The sequence below is a fragment of the Barbus barbus genome, assembly GCF_936440315.1.
Source record: "Barbus barbus genome assembly, chromosome: 11".
NCBI classification, from domain to species: Eukaryota; Metazoa; Chordata; class Actinopteri; order Cypriniformes; family Cyprinidae; genus Barbus; species Barbus barbus.
In genome coordinates, this window is record NC_136739.1 from 18574472 (window position 1) to 18597431 (window position 22960).

Sequence of the window (22960 nt, forward strand, 5' to 3'; positions counted from 1 at the left end):
TCCCACAATGCTCTTTGGGTGGAGAGTTTCGCTTCTATTCCTGTCATGTGCGACGGGAGTGAGGAAATACAACACAAATCATTCGCTCTGTGTGTACGAGGATCCGAGTGTGTGTTTTTTGTGCATGTGTGTGTTGTTGTTTGTGGGATGTAACAATGAATGGCCCCAGTGCCCTGAAATAGCCATCAGCACGAGGCAGTGTGTGGCAAGATCGCAGTGGGAAGTGCGTACGAGCCATAAAGAGAAAGAAAGAGGAGAGTTCAAGGGCGTGGGAAGCAGGTGAAAGGATAAAATGTCCCTCTGTGACCCTGAAATAAAGGGAGGAAAAGGGAACAGCCGATTTGAGATAAGAGATGTGGAGATGCTGTCTACCACATGAATACGGCTTCATTATTTCAGCTATTCCTGAAATACACAAACATGGAAAGAAAGCAAAAAAATCCTGAACATTCCATCCATGACTAATTATTATTATTTTTTGGCAGAAATTTACATAATGTCTGCCAAAATGGCCATGTATTGTGATTAGACAGCTTTTGCATATTTTCACATAATGAAGTGAAGTGAAGTGACATACTGCCAAGTATGGTGATCCATACTCGGAATTTGTGCTCTGCATTTAACCCATCCAACGTGCACACACACAGCAGTGAACACACACACAGCCGTGAACACACACCCGGAGCAGTGGGCAGCCATTTATGCTGCGGCGCACAGGGAGCAGTTGGGGGTTCGGTGCCTTGCTCAAGTTATTTCCCGAACTTTCCTCACTTATATTTTATCCATCCCTTGTAAACACTAGTAATATAAAAATGGACATTTTTGTTTTAGCTTCAGCATGCAAATTTGTTTTATTCTTATTAGTATATATTCTGATGTGAAGAAAATGTGAAAAAAGCAATTGATTAATAAGTTTTACACAACTGTGCACAGTGAGAAAAAATCTAGAAAAATAAGTATTAAGCATCAGATCAAGGGAAAAACAACAACTCTAAAATATTAATTCCATTTCATAAAGCAAATCTACCAACAAATATGAATACTTTTAATAAGGTTTTTAATTTGGCTAATAATGCTGCCAAGGTTTTCTAGTAAAATTGCCAATTTTTTTTTAAATAAATTAAAAAATTACAATGATACTATAAATAAAATAAATATTTCATGGAGCTTCTGCTGATGATTTAGTCAGTATGTATTGCTCCTTGATCAGACCCTATCTGGAGTATGCAAATGTGATGCTAGTTGGTTGCACAAAAAAGGAAACAGCTTTGCTGGAAAGCATTCAATAGAGGGCAAAACGAATTATTGAGAGATTTACCAACACATAACATAACTCCAATACATCTACCTGATTTACAAGGTCGGAGAGAGCAAGCCACCATTAAACTAATAAAAGAGATGGCCCAGAATGATCATCCCCTTCATGAACTTTTTCCACCAACCAGGGGTGAAAAAACTGGTCAGCTTCTTAGGAAGCAAAGCATTTTGACATTCAAAGCAAGGGCAAAACTTTATGCTACCATTCCTTTAGGTATAATACTGTTCAATGCATGCAATGTTGATGCTTAGGGTCGTTTTTGCAGTTGCACTTGTATGTTTTAAAACTTTTTATGTTTACAGGTGCTGGTCATAAAATTAGAATATCATGAAAAAGTTGATTTCAGAAATACCATTCAAAAAGTGAAACTTGTATATTAGATTCATTCATTACACATAGACTGATATATTTCAAATGTTTATTTCCTTTAATTTTGATGATTATAACTGTCAACTAATGAAAGTCCCAAATTCAGTATCTCCGAAAATTAGAATATCAATTAAGACCAATGCAAAAAAAATGATTTTTAGAAATGTTGGCCAACTGAAAAGTATGAACATGAAAAGTATGAGCATGTACAGCACTCAATATTTAGTTGGGGCTCCTTTGGCCTGGATTACTGCAGCAATGCGGCGTGGCATGGAGTCGATCAGTCTGTGGCACTGCTCAGGTGTTATGACAGCCCATGTTGCTCTGATAGTGGCCTTCAGCTCTTCTGAATTGTCAGGGGAGTTTGCTGGCCAATCAAGAACAGGGATACCATGGTCCTTAAACCAGATACTGGTAGCTTTGGCAGTGTGTGCAGGTGCCAAGTCCTGTTTTAAAATTAAATCTGCATCTCCATAAAGTTGGTCAGCAGAGGGAAGCATGAAGTGCTCTAAAACTTCCTGGTAGACGGCTGCGTTGACCTTGGACCTCAGAAAACACAATGAACCAACACCAGCAGATGACAAGGCACCCCAAACCATCAATGACTGTGGAAACTTTACACTGGACCTCAAGCAACGTGGATTATGTGCCTCTCCTCTCTTCCTCCAGACTCTGGGACCTTGATTTCCAAAGGAAATGCAAAATTTACTTTCATCAGAGAACATAACTTTGGACCACTCAGCAGCAGTCCAGTCTAGACGCTTCTGACGCTGTCTCTTGTTCAAGAGTGGCTTGACACAAGGAATGCGACAGCTGAAACCCATGTCTTGCATACGTCTGTGCGTGGTGGTTCTTGAAGCACTGACTCCAGCTGCAGTCCACTCTTTGTGAATCTCCCCCACATTTTTGAATGGGTTTTGTTTCACAATCCTCTCCAGGGTGCGGTTATCCCTATTGCTTGTACACTTTTTTCTACCACATCTTGTCCTTCTCTTCGCCCCTCTATTAATGTGCTTGGACACAGCTCTGTGAAGCCAGCCTCTTTAGCAATGACCTTTTGTGTCTTGCCCTCCTTGTGCAAGGTGTCAATGGTCGTCTTTTGGACAACTGTCAAGTCAGCAGTCTTCCCCATGATTGTGTAGCCTACAGAACTAGACTGAGAGACCATTTAAAGGCTTTTGCAGGTGTTTTGAGTTAATTAGCTGATTAGAGTGTGGCACCAGGGGTCTTCAATATTGAACATTTTCGCAATATTCTAATTTTCTGAGATACTGAATTTGGGACTTTCATTAGTTGTCAGTTATAATCGTCAAAATGAAAGGAAATAAACATTTGAAATATATCAGTCTGTGTGTAATGAATGAATCTAATATACAAGTTTCACTTTTTGAATGGTATTTCTGAAATAAATCAACTTTTTCATGATATTCTAATTTTATGACCAGCACCTGTATGTGTGTGAGTGAATGGATGTATATTTTGCTTAAGTATGGACAGACGTATATGTATATGTGTGCACATGTATATCTTTAATTATTTTTTTGGAGTAGTATTATTAGTATTCTTGTTATTTTTAGCTATAATTCAATCTCAGTATTGCTAAGCAGAAAAGTAAATAAACTTCAACTTCAACATATTGAGAATAAATATATATATAAATAGTGGAGTTCTGTAGTGGAAAGCTATTACCTACTATTACTATCCACCCAAATTTGTGAAATGCTTGTTTATTATGGCCCAATATAAACCTCTACAAGCTTCAGGACTATCCAGAAAAGATTCTGCACTAGAAGTCTAGAAGTCTAACAACACCCCTGCTAATGCAACAGTCACATGCAGACATACATTAGGACCTGAGTCATGTGGAAATTGTTGCGTGGAGTGAGTGAGAGGAATTCTCTGTTCATATAAACCTCAAAATACACTCCATAGAGAGGTGGAAATGAGGTCATGCTCTTACAGCTGTAAACAGCAAGCCATTTTCACAGAGTGAAACCTGTGCTATCTAAACATGCAGAGCGAGTTGGCATCACCTACATCACCAGTGAGCTTTCAGAAACCCTGTAGCACTCAAAAAAACAAACAAACTAACTAACAGAGTGAACAGTTACTTTAGATGTGGCTACAAACCTCTACTGTATGCAGTGCTGGTTGAGTATTTGTGCCTGAAGGCCAGTTAAAGATTACTGATATGAGTCACACTGCTCACAGCAGCCCACTCTCTCTCCCTCCCTCCCTCCCAAACGCTCATTCTCTTTCCATCCCTATGCTGTTCCTCAGTTCAGGAGTGCCTGGGGGTCTCCATGGTAACAGGATTTATGTGAGTTCAGTCAGTGGAGTACAGAAGAGCACAGAGAGAGGGACGGGAGAGTTGTAAATGGTGAAGAGAACTGAAACGGATCAAAGAGAGAGGGAGTAGGAACAGGCGATGAACACAGGTCTTCAAAAAAGACAAGAGGTGCCTACATACATCAGAGGGCATTTCAAATTCAAGACGCTGCTCTCGTAGGTCACAGCTGTCATTTACTGACGTCAGCTAAAACAAAGCAAAACAAAAACATCTCAAGGGTCTTGCAGCCCACACAATGGTCATGTTGACTTAAAAGAAGAGGCCATTTATGAAAGCAATGCGAGGCCCAATTTTGAAAATATCAGTTTTTCTAAGCATGCATACATTTGCACGCACAGTCACACTGAATGAAGCTGATCAAAGTATGTATATCATATATTTTATGAGGCAGAGAAGAACTACTGCAAATAATGTCAAAAGCACTGTTTTCACCTACATAAGAAGGTTTATGCCTCATAGTACAAATAAAAGACAACTGTAATTAAAAAAATTACAAAAGTTTAAAAAGAAAAGATGTCACACTCTGAGATATAAAGTCACAATTGGGAGAAAAGAGTCACAATGAGAACTAAGAGGAATTGTGATGTTGCAATTATGAGGAATAAAGACACATTGATATACACAAAATACACAAGATATAAAGTCACCATTACAAAAAATAAAGATATTTTTGTCCGACCACTGAACTGTTTGGGGTCAGTATAATAATTTTTTAAAGAAATTAATACTTTTACTCATCAAGTAAACCTTGATAAAAATTACAGTAAAGAAATGTATAATATTACAAAAAATTTCTATTTCAAACAAATGCTGTTCTTTTTTACTTTGTTTATAAAAAAAATCTGAAAAAATAAAAATACAAAAAGTATCCACAAAAATATTAGGCAAAACAACTGTTTTCAACATTGGTAATAATACGTTTTTAAATTGTAATAATATTTCACAATATTACTGTTTTTACTTTATTTTTGATCAGATAAATGCTTGGTCTTAGTGAGTCTTCGTGAGCATTAGACTTCTTTAAAAAACAATTATTACAGACTCCAAACGTATATGTTTTTAATTTTTTTAATTTCACTACACCATGACACTGCATTTTAGTGAAGAGGTTTTCAGCCTTTACAAAATCAGGGTCCTCAATACTGCGCAATTCAAATACATACAAAATAAAAAAGAAACATTAGTAAAATATTTTAATAAAAAAAAAAACTTGTTTGCATGCTAAATAAAATCTGGACTGCAGTTTAGAGCCAGAGTCTTATATATAACCAGCTACCTTCACCTGGGATGTTTAATAAATATATATGATTATATATTATAAGAAAACGATGATAGAATTTTCATTTCATTTGGACAAAACACAGGCCTGGAGCTGGAGGCTGATTCACTGCCACCTGAAACAGCTGCTGTTGCTCTGACCTTGGGAGGAACAGTCACATCCGAGCTCTGATCACTGACTGAGACAGCTGATGGTGACGCCGGGGCCCCGGAGGCTGGCGTCACAAGGGCGTTTGTGCTGACTTACCCTCCCTGAAGGACATTTAGTAGGATGGTGACACCAGCCTCTAGTGTGGGATCTGGAAAAGCTGGTACTCTACTCTCAGTGAGGCACTGACACAGATAGCGCTATCCCTAAATGACGATTAGCACTGCTAATAGCGCTTCACACTCTGGGAAACGAACGCAGGAAGTCCCAAAACACAGTGAGACTGAACATCAGTGTAACGAGCAGCCGGAGAGACTCCTGCTCATTAGCGTTGGTTAAAAGCTTTCGGCTCCTCCACAGCAGTTGTGAGTCAGAGCTGCATATGAAACGGCTCCACATGGTGTGCTGATCTACTGAAGATGCCCAGTAATTTGAAATTTATTAGAAGTGGCAGGAAATCAGAGGTTTCAATCAATTTCGTCATCAGCACTTAAATGTACTACAATGAAACAGCCAGAAGCAACAACCGAGTGCAAAAGGATAATTCCTCTGCTATTTTTTTGCCGTCGATGTGCGTGCTTTGGTTTCGTCTCTGCTATATTTAGAAACTTGTAGGTTGTAAGAACATTTCAGGAGCAACCCAGATCTAATTCAGTCTGACTCACCTTGCACACAAAACTTGAGCTCCTTGGCATCGGTGACAGTGCTGCCAGTCATTCTCTCTGGCACTTTCTTACTCATGCGATTGTAATTCCGTCTTTTCTTGGTCTCGCCCCACAGGTTGGAGCCCCCGTGCATGCTGGGAATATTGAGCACAGCGATACCCTCCAGAGACGTGCTGCTGAGATCCAAAATGATGCCATCACACTGGGACAGATAGAGAAAAACAAAAAAAAATTGTAAAATACACTTATACACTTTTTTTTTTTTTTTTGGAAAAGAGCCTTTTATGTTCTCCATATTTCATTTTATTCTAACATTATAAATGACCTCTGCTGTCACTTTTGATCAATTTAATGCATCCTTGCAGAATAAATGTATTAATATCTTTACAAAAAAGTAAATAACCCCAAAATAATGTAAAATATTGTATACTCTATAAAAAAGAGCGACAAAGCATTAAACTGCATTCATGTACTTAACTATTAGGAGTGGCGCATTAATAGCAGTCGCATTCCAGACACGAGAGATGTGAAACTAGTCTAAAAATGCCTGCGGGCGATCCAAAAATAGAAATGCTGTACAGTATTGTATGATGTCACAGACCACCCTGAATCAGACCAAGGGCGTCAGTACAGTGGAAAAGTACACAAACTTCAAAAGACAATTGCTGACATGTTTACGACATAATGAGACGCCTCTATCCGTGTGAGATCCCACACATGAGTGGGAGAAAGAAACTTTCTTTTACCTAAAGCAAATTCCTCAGCTGTTGATGTTTTCATAGCTCTTCTAATTTCATAACCATTGTGAAACATATCCCTCTTCGGTCTGGATCAAAGTTAGTATACTAAGCAGCTATGTTGGTAATGCGGCCAATTGGATTTTTTTTTTTTTTTACTTTTTTTATGCTAGTAATTGCTTTTTTGTACCTGAATGCAGAAAAATAAAATCACATTTATGCTTTTAATAATAACTATAAAGTAAGTCCAAATAAAAATAAACACTCATACATTTAGGCTCAAATCAAGCTAAAAATTATTTTAACTGAAAGGCATTTTACCTTTTAAATGAATAATTTTGTGGTTTGTGGTTTGTCTTTGCTACCTTATGTCTGTCTGGATTAAATATCAAGCACTTCAGTAAAGAATATATGAGTTAAATACTCTTCATTGTCATTGAAACTCATTGCATTCACTATGCACGCCAGGGGCAGTTCTAGGATTTCATCCCTCAGAGAGTCCATTAGATACAACGATACAAATGATCTAAATAAACAGCATTTTACTGTGCTTATGAAAACTGTATAGCCTACTGTATGAAGTAAATTGACACAATTACCTATTAAAGTTACAGAAGTTACAGTGAGGGAAAAAATTATTTGATCCCCTGCTGATTCTTTCACTGACAAAGAAACAGGGGTGCAAACAGGAGTGAAAAAGGTGACAAACTAACCCCCCCACCCCCCATAGCACATTTCACACACAATGGCAAGTCAAACTGCTTTATTGGGAGAAAATGTTACACACTGCAAAAAATGCTTTTCTTACATTTTTTTGTCTTGTTTCCAGTCCAAATATCTAATGATTCTTAAATCAAATATTTTTTTTTTCAGAAAAAATAAGTTGAATCAAAATAATTTTGTTTTCGGTTCGAAATAAGATTTTGCTTACCCCATTTGCAGATTATTTTGCTTGTTTTAAGGAAAAACTCACTTAATTTAGACTTTTTTCTGAAAACAAGACAATTTTTACTTGTCTAGAAAATGCTTCTTGATTTAAGAATTTTTAGATATATTTGGACTAGAAACAAGACAAACTCTAATTAGGAAAGTATTTTTTGCAGTGCACCATTCAAGAATAAACACCTTTATATGATTAAAAGACGTTTGAGCGAAAATGCAGCCTTTAGTGCATTTTCCTAAACCCCCACCCCCCCCCCCCCCATTTATTTATTTTAAATAAATAAGTACTTTTTAATAAATCACAATGTATGTATTATACATTGTAAAAATAAAATAAAAAAAAAATAAAAGTTGAGCCAACTTAAAATTAAGGCAACCAGCTTCAGCAGATTTTTGAGTTGGCTCAACTTTTTTTTTTTCACAATCAGTCAATCAATAATTAAATAAAAGTTTTCAATACAAATTAGCACAAGTCAAGCTGCAAAACCAAACAGGACCACAGGGAGACGCCAAAGACCACTAAAGGCTGCCTTTAATATACGGATCCATTCAGAATGGCTAAATCTCTGACCACCGCATAATCAGCGTTCATTATAAAACACTCTTGCTTTTAAGCCAAATACACGCTGAAAATAATAATTTTACTGACATCAGGACATAAGTTACTATTCTCTCCTTAATTGCTGATGAAATCAACCGTGTTTTCTCTGCATTAGCGCTGTTTTGAGCTTACTGTTTGAATTCGTTCACTGGATCCTTGGACTTTCCAGGAGTTTACGGTTTAAAATGATGTGATTGCAAAAGCCTGCTTCTTTTCATTTTAAGATATGATTTTCGTTATAAACTGCTGATTCAAATTAGTAATCAATAATTAATTATTATTCTACTACTCCGCGAGCCTCCCCTGACATGCTCTCGCTCACCACACAATGAAGTAGACCGACTCCGCTTGCGTTCATTCACGTGATTGGTCGAAATGAGAGGTGATCCCTCCAGGGTAGTGTGATTTACATAGTTTCTATATAATTTCTAATCATATATGGGATCATATTGCCTAATCACCCAGACCCTGACGATTTTACTTTGAGTACTGGCAACATGTCAGAAGTGCCGGTACGCACAAAAAAGTGCAGGTACTCTAAAGGCTAAAATATAGAAGTGCCGGTACTGCGTACTGATGCGTACCGGCCCACTTCAAGCACTGAGCTTACTGATATGTGAGACAAATGTTAAGGTCGAGACTGAGGAGCATTTTTGCAAAGGGTAGCGAAATAACGTTACTGTAGTGATAACGTAACTTACAATCTTCATAGCTATCGCAACGGCAGCCTCACGCAAAACGAATAAAACAAAGGGGAAAAAAAACAGCAGCCTCACACGGTAATCACCATTTAAATTGGAACACCATAATTTACAGCAGATACAAATGAATTCCGTCCAAAATATGGACAGTTGCCTGCAGCGTCTAAAGGTTAGGCTTCAGGAGTGAGATTGGTTAGATGAGGGAAAGAACATTAAGGTAAACCAATCAGAGGCAGAGTAGGGTGGGTCCATTCCTTTGCCAACAGGGGAAAAAAACGCTACAGGTGACTTGACACAGATGACTCGCAGATACGATGACGACTAAAGGGAGTTGCTCCTAATCTCATCATGTTACCTGTATAAAAGACAACCTGTTCACAGAAGCAATCAATCAATCAGATTCCAAACTCACCACCATGGCCAAGACCAAAGAGGGACAAGATTGTAGACCTACACAAAGCTGGAATGGGCTACAAGACCATCGCCAAGCAGCTTGGTAAGAAGGTGACAACAGTTGGTGCGATTATTCGCAAATGGAAGAAACACAAAATAACTGTCAGTCTCCCTCGGTCTGGGGCTCTATGCAAGATCTCACCTCGTGGAGTTTCAATGATCATGAGAACGGTGAGGAATCAGCCCAGAACTACACCGGAGAATCTTGTCAATGATCTCAAGGCAGCTGGGACCATAGTCACCAAGAAACAATTGGTAACACAATACGCCGTGACGGACTGAAATCCTGCAGCACCCGCAAGGTCCCCCTGCTCAAGAAAGCACACGTACAGGCCTGACTGAAGTTTGCCAATGAACATCTGAATGATTCAGAGGAGAACTGGGTGAAAGTGTTGTGGTCAGTTGAGACCAAAATAGAGCTCTTTGGCATCAACTATGACCCCAAGAACACCATCCCCACCGTCAAACATGGAGGTGGAAACATTATGCTTTGGGGGTGTTTTTCTGCTAAGGGGAAAGGACAATTTCACCGCATCAAAGGGACTATGGACGGGGCCATGTACAGTCAGGGCCAGGGCATTGAAGCCACCAGGGCATTGAAAATGGGTCGTGGATGGATATTTCAGCATGACAATGACCCAAAACACATGGCCAAGGCAACAAATGAGTGGCTCAAGCAGAAGCACATTAAGGTCTGAAGTGGCCTAGCCAGTCTCCAGACCTTAATTCCATAGAAAATCTGTGGAGGGAGCTGAAGGTTTGAGTTGTCAAACGTCAGCCTCGAAACCTTAATGACTTAGAGAGGATCTGCAAAGAGGAGTGGGACAAAATCCCTCCCGAGATATGCGCAAACCTGGTGGCCAACTACAAGAAACGTCTGACCTCTGATTGCCAACAAGGGTTTTGCCACCAAGTACTAAGTCATGTTTTGCGAAGGGTTCAAATGCTTATTTCACTCATTAAAATGCAAATCAATTTATAACTTTTTTTAAATGCGTTTTTCTGGATTTTTTTGTTGATATTTTGTCTCTCAATGTTCAAATAAACCTACCATTAAAATTATAGAATGATCATTTCTTTGTCAGTGGGCAAACGTACAAAATCAGCAGGGGATGAATACATTTTTCCCCTCACTGTACTTAGTTTGTAACCCGATCTCATGAAAGTGTGTTTGAAAGGCACGATTTTCTGTTTCTTTTTGGTGTGCTATGTATACGCAAAAACGGACTTTATCGTCCATATAATACGCAATGGTTTAGAGGTGTGTATCATAAGCAAACCAAATAGAAACAGAAAATCGCGCCATTGAAAAGCACTTTCATGAGACCAGGCTGCGATTTGGTACAGGCGTGCTGTCCGTGCAGTGCCTCTCAGTGTGTGTGTGCCTCTCATAGACGTTCTGACATGTTTCCTCAACGCTGACTGTGTAAGAGCAGCCTGATGTTTACTGTAGATACTGTAGCCAGCTGCATTAATGAATCACCGTTTGTTGAAGGAAGTATTCAGTGGACATACTGACCATATACACAGTTAAATGACTGTGAATGCGGCTGTATATAATTACAACATTTGCTGTCAAGTAAAACAGGGCAATGTTGAGGATAAATGTCCTGAACTCACCTCCACCTCAATGGATTCGTTCAGCTTTTTACAAGTGGCTGAGATGGTCTCTGTGGTGCCAAATTCAAAGTACCACAACTTGTTTTTCATCCTAAGGAGAGAGAACAAAAATAATTAGAAGTTAAACGAATACATTTATTTCAAATTTCATTTAAACAATACATTTCTGGTTGTGATGTTATGAAGAAAGCTCATGAAAAACAACTAGGTTATGCATAAATACTCGATCTTTTGTGGTTCTGATCAATTAGTAATCTAAAAACCAGCTGTAATGTATTTACATCTTATAAACCTGAAATGCTAACATGGCAAAAAAAAGGATGGGTGAAGGTGGTGAGGATCCTTTCGTAAATGGCGTCTAAATGTTTTAAGATGAACTCAGAGGAGTAACTGACAAATGAAAACTAATGTTCAACAGGATTTAAATGCAACATCTCAAGCTCAGTCATAATGAGTAAAAAATGACGACTCGGTGTGCAGCTGCTCTATCATTGGAACAACAAACAGGTTTGCATTTACACACCCCAATGGTAATACTGGCGTGAAAATAAATATTATGGGATGAACAGAGCCTTGGGCTGTCAACGGATTAAACAGACAACTGCTCTCAGATCTAACTTTAAACAAAAAACTTCCAAAAGTACCTCATTTGCAACAATACATAACATGGATTTACAAAAATTGTGTTTTTGTTTAGTTTAGTAGCTGAATCATTAATAACGGCATCACATTTACAATTTACTTAGCCATGGAAAGCATACAGCACTCTATGATGGTAAATCTACAATCAATTCACACTATAACACTCAAAAGTTTGGGGTCAGTAAGATTTTTTTTTTTTTTTTTTTAAGAAATTAAAAATGATTCAGTTAGGATGCATTAAATTGATCAAAAGTGTTTTTTGAAACTTTGACAACTGTGATAATGTTTTCAAATTGTTTTTTTTTTGTTCTTTTTATGCTTCCAAATGTGATAAGAAATGTTTCTTGAGCACCAAATCAGCATATTAAAATGATTTCTAAAGTGACACTGAAGACTGGTGTAATGATGTTGAAAATACAGCTTTGCATTACAGGAATAAATTACATTTTAAAATAGAAAACAGTTATTTTAAATTGTAAAAGTATATCACAATATTACTGTTTTTATTGTATTTTTTAAATCAAATTAATGTAGCCTTAGTCAGCATAAAATACTCCTTTCAAAAAGATTGCAAAATCTCTCCAACCCCAAACTTTTAAACATTATAATGCATGTGTTATTTAAACAGGTCTAACTCTGTCACATTCATTTGAATTAAACTAAATGGTATGAGGCGTGCTTTAACATGACTCTTTCTGTCTCATCTTACCCATTACAATCTTTGCTTATTCTTGAAGACATGGCTGGTTTGGCCAGGAAGCCTTTGGGCCAGTTCATTTTGTCACCCTCTGCACCCCCTGGCCTTCTGAAATATTGATATCGCTACAAGGAAAGCTGAGGCAGACAGGTGTGAGAGGACATGAGTGACAGTGAACTTGGCCTCAGCTTCCATGGAGAAACCAGAGCCACCATAGGAAACATGTGCGCAATCTGACATTAAAACTGAGAGGAGCCAGCTGAGGACAACAGACGCTGCCAATATCTCACACAAGGGTAGGACTTATCTATAATGAAGACCTTCTGCTTCAGCTCAGTACATATAAGAGCACAAAAAATATATATAAAACAAATGACTTTATAACACCAGGACCCTATCAATTTTCTCTCTACTGTAAATGTGTTGCATTTTCACTTTGGTTACGAAACATGGCAATTTACACTCATCAGATGGTGACAACCAGTGACAAGGCCCTGCAAAGGGGTGTTCTGCTGATAATGACAACACTATTGTTTGCATAACAGACAGCAAGCAATGGGGGCCTCTCAAGAGCCACAAGGGATGGACACAGAGCAAACATCAGTATCAACTATATAAAGCATGTAATCCACTGAGGTATTGATGGCAACATGCTTATCTATCTATAAAATTGGATTTTTATATATTTTACAAATACAATTTAAGTTAAATACATTGTAAACAAGTTTGTTTTTTTTGGAGATTTTGGAGGACATTTACAAGAAAATACATTTCAGGTTTTCTACTTCAAAATTTCATGTTTAAATAAATGTGTTCCTTGCGGTTTCATTGTAATTGTTTGCGCTAGTTTGTACTAGCTATTTCTAAGTGAAAAAATAGTGCTTTGACACTTCATTTTTAAAGTCAAATTATGCAAATGCAATCTATGAATCCTGGAATAAAGCATGCTGTAAATTTAATATTAAATGTATAATATTTAATATGTAAATATTATAATACATTTAATATTTAAACATATTTATTATGTATGTATTAATATTTATTAAACATTTTAATAAATATTTAATTTGATATCAAATATTGTATTACTGTAAAATGCATTACTGTAAATAATATAACGACAATAATACATAATTTTAGAAAGACAGGTATTTTAGAGTTGGGTGTTTGACCATTACCTTCATTTGCTCAGTTGTAATACAACGCCATACAATACAATACCATACAATGTGACAAACATAGCAATGTAGAGTTTTGTTGTGATACACCACACAACAAAACTTGCTTGAAAATCTGCTTGTTACTTGAAAAGCGACTCTGTTTTGAAAACAGATGAACCACTGTTACAAGTTGATAGCATTGCTACTGTTTCTTTAAAACTTTATTCTGTCGTCCTCTCCCTCAGTTTATACTCCAGCAATTTGCTACCTTCATTCTGTCATATTAAGAGATTATGAGCAGATTTGAGATCACAATTAGGCCCACATTGCGATCTCAACAGGGTCAAGCTGCCTAACCTCATTAGCTAACTTCCATCTGAGGAGCTCTGGAAAAAAACATTTAGCCACGGGTTTCTCTTTCCATTCCACCCCCAGTTTGATTCAGAGAAAAATAAAGTTCTGTTAGCAGCCTGCTAGAAAGTTGTCTTCTGGGCTTTGGAGGAAGCTGCAAAGACTAAAAGCCTGCATCTTTGGCCATCCAACAAAAGTGCAGCAATCAAACTGCATTAAGAGGTCGTCTAGATTTAAAATGTCATACTAAAATCCTCTTGACTAGAGTTGTGCTCGAAATCTGGATCAGCACATTAAGAAGTAGATGTTACGGGTCAGCGAACCTTTAAATTCAACCAACACATTCCTCAAACACAATCACTAACACACACCCTGCTGGTCATCGGCCCAGATAACCATCTCCCATAATCCCTTCAGAGACTGATGACTTTTTGACCTGCGAGCTCTCAGCCTCTGTATCACTGCACCAATCAGCTCAGTCCTTATCCTGCTGATCGGGACTCGGATACAGCCTCTGACTGACAGCTCAAATGGGAGTGAGCTTAAGGACGGGTGTGCTGTAGAGGGAGGAGGGTATTTGGGGGCTAAAGTTCTGTGAGCCTACTCTGCGCTGATTGGTCAGATGGCCCAGTCTGTTGTGATTGGTCTACCATGTACAGCGCGTCGGAAACAATAGGCCCATTGCCATAGTTCTGTATTTTGAATGCTCGATGGAAATAAAAGCATCTATTATTTATCATACTTACAGGTTGTGATTCAGTGGAGCCGCTGGTCCAAATAAACTGGGTACTGAGCCATCTTTCAAGAGCAAGTGTTTTGTGTATCCTGCGCTGAACTCCCCGAGATTAGAGAATCAGATATCGTCAGTAGTAACATTTTTAGTCGTCAGTAAAATGTTGTTACAGTAAAAGGTGTTATACAGTGCAATTTTTTTTCCAGGCATGTTCTTTTTTATTAGTGCATTATTGTTGATAACTTCTTATAAAATAACATTTATAGTAATAATGATTATTATTACAAATAATAATAAAATATTAATTATTGAATTGCTGCCATATTCTTGGTCAATTTCTCAATTTGTTGATCTGACTTATCTCTGAAAAGCATTTTGTAAACAATGTTGTAACTGGATAAAGTTATTATTAATAATATTTTTTGATAATTTGACATCATTCATAAGATGCTACAACACAACAGATAATAATACTTTTTGAATTGCAGCAATATTCTTTATTAGTCAATTTGATAATCTGAAAATCTTTTGTCACTTCTGAAAAGCACCTTGTGAACAAAGTTGAAACAGTTGTATAAAATAAAATGGATAATAATAATAATAATAATTTGACAACCCACATATTCAAAGTTGAATTTTTATTTTTTTTAAATGGATAATAATAATAATCCATTTTATTTTAAACAATTTTGTCAACTTTGAATATGTGGATGTTGTCAAATTATTGTTATTATTATTATTGTATTAATTTGACAACATAATAATAACAGATGGTGTCAAATGATAATTTTTTAAAGCTGTTAATCTTCAGCTAACTCTATGTCTCTGTGGTCTGATTCCAGGTAGCAGTCTGCTTGTGACCTGCTCCACAGCAAGGGTGTGTGTGTGTGTGTATGTGTGTGTGGGAAGGAGGGTCAGGGCAGGGGGTACGTTCTGTTGGGCTGCTCTATTGGCAGCAGCCAGAGACAGTGAGGAAGGGAAGCATGTATTTTTTCCTCCCCACCATGGGCATGGAGCAGCAGGGAACAACAGGTTCCAGAACATAGCCACGCTGGGTTTCTGCTGAGTCCCGGCACACACACATATGTGCACACGGAGGGATTTGCGCACACGCACACCCACGCACGCATACGGTCCTTGCACTAAAATACAAAATGAATTGGCCAATGCACACACACATCCTTACTCACATAGACATAACCTAGACACCTTCTTAGGGGTTATGAAACACATGCTCACATGCTGAGCAGACAGACGGCAGCTTGGGTCAGGACCATATTTGGCCTTTTCCTCTGTCGGTCACGTGATCGGAGGAGGTGTCACAACAGTGCAGTCTCATCTCATGACATTTATTACATTAATCAACTAATTTAACCCGGGAAGAAAAAGTTGATTGGAGGCTGGTGGGGATAAATTCAAGAAAGAGGTCTTCTTTCTATTCATTCAATAATAGCTTCATTTCTATCAAGTATAACATAATGCAGGATTTATGTCCAACTTAAAATCAATGACATTAAGCAATCAAAATCTCTGTTATAAAGACCTGATATATTTGAAAACTGACAAGAGTAGTCTTTCATAATATTTGTAAAGGGTCTGCAAAGAACACGAGCGTAAAAGATAAAAAAAAGACAAAAAAGACAAAAACGTTTTACAAATGAACAGCCATAGCAGACAAATGTCTTTCAGAGTGCAGCCGTTAATGGCATGTTTAATACCATATTTGATTTTTATGGTGAAAATGACATGCTGCAAAGAAAAAAAGGGACGTCTACCTGACCTCAATGCTTTTCACAGATCAATGTAAAAATACAGTAGTCTAACTGCATGCTGAGTTACATACTGATGATCAATCAATGGCTTTTTGAGGCAGAAATAAATGCATTTTAATGCACCCCCACCCCTCACTGACTGCCGCATACAAAGCGTTATCATACTGTAATTGTGAAGCATTCATTCAGTCAAGTTCAAATCTTTATGAATAATAATAATAATTGAATAATAATAATGAATAATAATTTTACCATGATAACTACAGTAGAGATTTTATGGTGGGTGCCAATACAAAATAAAGAGATGACAAGTCTTCGGGTTTTATAATAATATTATTTAGGGATATTATATGTGGAAAAAAATGTAACAACACTTGTTGTTACTACTTTAAACACATCATTTTATGAGTTCACCTTAAAGGAATAGTTTACCCAAAAATGAAAATTCTGTTACTTATTACTCACCCTCATGTCGTTCCAAACCTGAAAGACCTTTGTTCATCTTCGGAACACAAGTTTTTGTTTTCTTTGCACACGAAAAGTATTCTCGTAGCTTCATTAAATTACAGTTGGACTATTCACATGGACTATTTTAATGATGTCCTTAATGCCTTTCTGGGTCTTGAACGTTGCAGTTGTGTTGCTGTCTATGGAGGGTGAGAAAGCTCTCGGATTTCATCAGAAATATCTTAATTTGTGTTCCGAAGATGAATGAAAATCTTACCTGTTTGGAACGACATGAGGTTGAGTAATTAATAACAGAACTTTCCTTTTTGAACTGTGAACTGTCCCTTTAAAAAAACATTACAGATAATTTTTCCATCAATATTTTTCAACTGACAGTGCTGGCTAATACCAAATTACCATATTCTTAACATTCATTAACGTCATCAATGTTGAATCTTTATTTTCCATTTATTGCAGATTTTTTATTCTTATCACCATTACTGGAATCTTACTTTTTCTGTAGCTTTTTTCTATATTGCATTTAAACAGTTAAGCCATTAAACTACTTTGAAATTAGTCTTCAACAGAAATCACCGTGATATTAGGGGAAACAAGACCCCCCATGAACACACTTTGTTCAGCCCTGCCTCTCATCTTCTTGCCATTGTTTGCTTGAGAAACTAACTGTCCACAGAGCTGTCATTGTTATTTTAATCAAAAAGACAAAGGCATCTCAAAGGGCTTTTTTCTTTTCTATGGGGCAATTTGACACCTCTTAATCCAAAACTTCCTCTGGCTGCCCCGTTGGGAGGAGCGGACACAGAGGTTCGGGTCCATTGTGCATTCGTGGTCATTAGCACCTGGGCTGCGGGTTCCCTGATGCAGATCACAGAACGCCGAGGCGAGAGAAGTCACACGTATTCCCCATGTTTATCGCACGTCACTGTAGGAATGCGTGTGGATGTTAACACATGCACGCACATATAAACACACCCGAATGGAATTTGCATTCGATTTTAATGTGGATTTTGCATCATTACTCTGAGATCCAGTTAAAACTAAAAGCACTGTTTTTAAACACGAGTGAAGTATAACAGGTGGACTGAAACATGTCACATAAACAGGTTCGATGAGGATAAATCGTGCAACTCCATGGCAACCATCATTTATGTACCATCTGGTGGCACGCTGCCTCTGAGAGTGCGTTCCCAAATCCTAAAAACACTGAGCGCAGCCCTCATTAGAAAGCCATAGATTGGCAGATGCACTGGCTGACTATTCTAAATCTGCAGAACAAAGCAAAGCAGATAAAGCATTTGGTTTGGCAGTGTTTTATATTGTGTTTCTGGGTGACTCACTCTGGGATTAAACACTGAATGATTTAAATGGGCTGAGGACATAATATTTATATCAATTTATTCTTATTTTGGACTCTCCGTCCGTCAGTCATTTAAAGATAAATTGCAAATGAACCACATTTGACTGAAACTTGCAACTGCACACCCCGTATTGTGGCGAAACCACAGGATTTTTGGCATCGAACTGTAACACTTTTAATGCGCTGTGGAAATCTAGGTGCATGAATTATGAACGACTGAAACAGTTGAACTAGTTAATTCAGCCAGGCAGGTTCCATAATTCAGATCGTGTACGAGTCATTACGGACTTATTTTTAAAAGTCATTAAAAAAGCTGTGCTGCCGTGACAGGTTCTCACTCTAACATGTAAAACCGTGTGACGGTGGTTGTCATCCATCTTTACATAATCCCAGCATCCAGCATTCACAGCAGAGCTCTGTATACAGGACATCATAAATATGACCTCGGTACATTTCACTGCCACTCTTGTGGAACAGTTTTACAGATTCTGTTAGTGGAAAGACACTAGAAAATGCCTAACATGAATTTAAAGAGTGAATAATCATTTTATGCATTATACTAACTGCATTATACAACAGTTCTGGTCCTTTAATCTGATTGGCGCTCCAAGAGTGAGTGCAGGGATTCTTCACTGTTTGTATCGACTGAAAGCTTGCCTGCAAAGCCATGACCACAGACAGGTGCTGTGATACAAACAGCAGGGATACACTCATTTTAAAGTTCTGGCTGATATTTATAAGATATTTATAATAAAATTTTCATGTTATGGCTGATAACCAAAACACGACGAACAACAAAATTCAATATTGATGTCTATAGATAACTTAAAAAAGGTACCAACATACATACATTGAGCAAAAATACAGCACACACACATTTATAAAATACATAAAAATTATATATTAAATTATGAGTGGAAGACTGCTTGTCCAATCAACATCAGATTATGCAACCAATAACTAAATCTCAATATTTCTGCTGCCTTATTGAGTTGAACTGCTGGGAATGAATGGTAACCTAAAATGCCTGGAGTCTTACCAAGCAGGACCAATGGCGCTTAACAAAAAGCCCCATTCTTTCAGAGTGCTTTGCGGCCAAGGGCTAGACAGGCTTTTTACAGCATTTCTCAATAGAGGCATCAACCAAGAGAATAGATAACAGTAGAGCGGACTTGAAAGAGATCCACATCAAAGGGAGCTCAGAACGGCTACTGTAAAGTGCACCAGAGGCTCTGAGGGACTGTTCCTTAAGATAAAACATCATACTTTATGGAGCCGACCCAAAGTGCTGTTCTAGGGTCAGTTTTAGCAGTTACCCTTTTATTGCTGGAAGACTGATGGAGGCTTATTGTAAGCTACAAATTGCTTTGAGCAATGATGATTTCACTGCTATCCTTTCTCATGCTGAATTGCCTCGCTAACATCATCCTGATCCATTCTACCTGCTCAACTCTCCTCCTTACTTCAAATGATCCAACTGAGTGGAGATAATAGTAGAGGGTCCAAATTAGACTATATAATTTCTACTTTACCACTCTGAATGGCCTTCTCTAAAGGACACATGACCGGTTTACTTTCCACCGCTGCATAACATTTAATTAAAAAACTCCATGCAAACTGACTCTACTCGAGCTAGCAAAGAAATTGAAACAGTCAGCCGCTCGCCATTGTGATACACCTGACATAGAGCGGTGATTCATCAGGGTTTCTTTTTTGGCGAAGGTCAAATGATAAAACTTCCATTTGAAATGATTTTGATCTCTGGACACAAATTGATAGAGAAAGGTTTGTGTTTATATTCATGCCAGGTGTAAATGTATGTGTCACGAATCTGGTCCATGCTCTCCCTGTCAACCACCACTAGAGGTCACCCGTTCACCACAGTGACTTTTACACTCACAGCACATTGGACTCCATTTCCCACAATCCATTGCACAGATCACAGCTGTCACCATTCACACATCACACACACCTGATCACCATTTTCCAATCACCACCACACACCATATAAGCCTGGGACTTGCTCTTGCTCAGGGCCGAGTATTGTTTAGCATTTATCACTCCCCAAGCGATAGCTACTTTACAGAGCCTTAGTCTTGTCTTGTCTTGCCTTGCCTTGCCTTGCCTTGTTTATCTTGCCGTGTCTGACCCTGCCTTTGTTTACTGGATTTACCCCTTTGCCTCTGCCGTTTGGACTCTGTTCGCTCCCTGTTTGGATTATTGCTCTCGTCTCTGGATTATCTCTCTGCCTTGCCCCTTTGGATATTGTTCGCTGATCGTTGACCCACGCTTGCTCCACGGATTGCTCTGTCTTGCCTCCACCATACCTGTTTGCCGATGTCTGACCCTGCCTGTTTCTGACCATGTTTTGTAATAAAGCCTCGCATATGGATCCGCATGTCTCACGTCTCGTCAACCCCGTAACAGAATACTCGGCCACACAAGGATCCAGCAGCTTTTCCAGAGGACATTGGCCAGGTATGGACACTGCACGACTGTTGTTAACCCTCGAGCAGGGTTTGAGACCGCTCGAGGAATACATACAGGAGTACTTAGACCTCGCCTATTTTTCTGATCTGCCAGACTATGCACTAATAGACTTTTTTTGTGAGGGCATTAATCAGCCGCTCAAGTCTCAGTTAATCCGCGAGGGTCCCCGTTCATCTCTCAGTAAATTTATGGACTATGCTTTGCTGTGTGTGGGCTCTCCGTTCACTGTGGGTGTCGCGGAGGAACACGGCACCGCACTCACTCACAAAATGGCGGCAGCAACAGCACCCCTTCACGTCATTCCTGCCAAGCCAGAGTCTGCTCACGTCATGCCTGCCAAGCCAGAGTCTGCTCACGTCGTCGCTGTCAAGCCAGGGTCTGCTCACGTCGTCGCTGTCAAGCCAGGGTCTGCTCACGTCGTCGCTGTCAAGCCAGGGTCTGCTCACGTCGTCGCTGTCAAGCCAGGGTCTGCTCACGTCGTCGCTGTCAAGCCAGAGTCTGCTCACGTCGTCGCTGTCAAGCCAGAGTCTGCTCACGTCGTCGCTGTCAAGCCAGAGTCTGCTCACGTCGTCGCTGTCAAGCCAGAGTCTGCTCACGTCGTCGCTGTCAAGCCAGAGTCTGCTCACGTCGCCGCTGTCAAGCCAGAGTCTGCTCACGTCGCCGCTGTCAAGCCAGAGTCTGCTCACGTCGCCGCTGTCAAGCCAGAGTCTGCTCACGTCGCCGCTGTCAAGCCAGAGTCACACCACGTCTCCGCTGTCAAGCCAGAGTCACACCACGTCACAGTGCTCCAGCCAGAGTCTGTCACACCCAAGGATTCAAGGTCGGTCCTTCGAGTTCTGATATCCAGTGTGATGGACCCACCACTGATGTCGGTGCGAGTAGCTGGCATTCCCAGGGCCTCAACCTTGGCTATTACAGAGACTGTTCCCCTGACCTCAGTGCTTCCCGTTATGGCGGTTGCCATTTTGAGTGTGTGGGCTGCACACTGTGCTCCTGAGGCCTCTCCTGTCCACGAGTCTGCTCCAGTGCCTCCAGAGGTGGCGGCTTCTGCTGCAGAACCTCCCGAAGTGGTGGCACCCGTCCCTGAACTCGCTGTCTGCCCTGTCACGGCCATGGAGGCCGTTCCTGACGTCACTGTCTACCCTGTCACGGCCACGGAGGCTGTTCCTGAACTCACGGTCTGCCTTGTCACGGCCACGGAGGCCGTTCCTGACCTCATGGTCTGCCCTGTCATGGCCATGGAGGCCGTTCCTGAACTTACGGTCTGCCCTGTCACGGCCATGGAGGCCGTTCCTGAACTCACTGTCTGCCCTGTCACGGCCATGGAGGCCGTTCCTGAACTCACTGTCTGCCCTGTCACGGCCATGGAGACCGTTTCTGAACTCACTGTCTGCCCTGTCACGGTCATGAAGGCCGCCCCTGAACTCACTGTCTGTGAGCTCTCGCCCTGTCCTGTCACGGCCAAAGAGGCCAACTGTGAGCTCTCGCCCTGTCCTGTCACGGCTAAAGAGGCCGTCTGTGAGCTCTCGCCCTGTCCTGTCACGGCTAAAGAGGCCGTCTGTGAGCTCTCGCCCTGTCCTGTCACGGCTAAAGAGGCCGTCTGTGAGCTCTCGCCCTGTCCTGTCACGGCTATAAACGCAGTCTATGAATCCTCGTCCTGCCCTGCCACGCCCCCTGAGATCATGAATGCTCTCCCTGTATTGTCTGTCTCTGCTCTCCCTGTGTTGTCTGTCTCTGTTTCCCCCAGATCTCAGACTCTGCCATGGTTTCCTGCCCAGTCTGCTTCCTGGCGAGGGTCTTCTGCTCAGGTCTGGTGGTCCTCTGCCCCGCCATGGTGGTCTTCTGCTCGGGTCTGGTGGTCGTCTGCTCCGCCGTGGTGGTCTTCTACTCCGGTCTGGTGGGCTCCTGGTCCGTCTACTCCGCCCTGGTGGGCTCTAGCTCGGGTCTGGTGGTCGTCTGCCCCGCCATGGTGGTCTTCTGCTCGGGTCTGGTGGTCGTCTGCTCCGCCGTGGTGGTCTTCTACTCCGGTCTGGTGGTCATCTACTCCGCCCTGGTGGGCTCCTGGTCCGTCTGCTCCGCCCTGGTGGGCTCTTGCTCTGTCCTGGTCT

The 22960-nt window shown here is 40.1% G+C and overlaps 1 protein-coding gene across 2 annotated transcripts in view; it reads right to left on the minus strand.

Annotated features, from left to right (window-relative positions):
* Positions 1 to 22960, minus strand: part of LOC306876835 (diacylglycerol kinase beta-like) — a 130747-nt gene that overhangs the window by 17883 nt on the left and 89904 nt on the right. For both annotated transcript variants that reach the window (XM_079428258.1, XM_079428259.1), the window contains exons 21-22: positions 11183 to 11273; positions 6129 to 6330 (exon numbers count right to left, since the gene is read on the minus strand). In XM_079428258.1, the coding sequence (XP_079284384.1) occupies positions 6129 to 6330; positions 11183 to 11273 (293 nt within the window). The remainder of the gene's footprint in view (positions 1 to 6128; positions 6331 to 11182; positions 11274 to 22960) is intronic.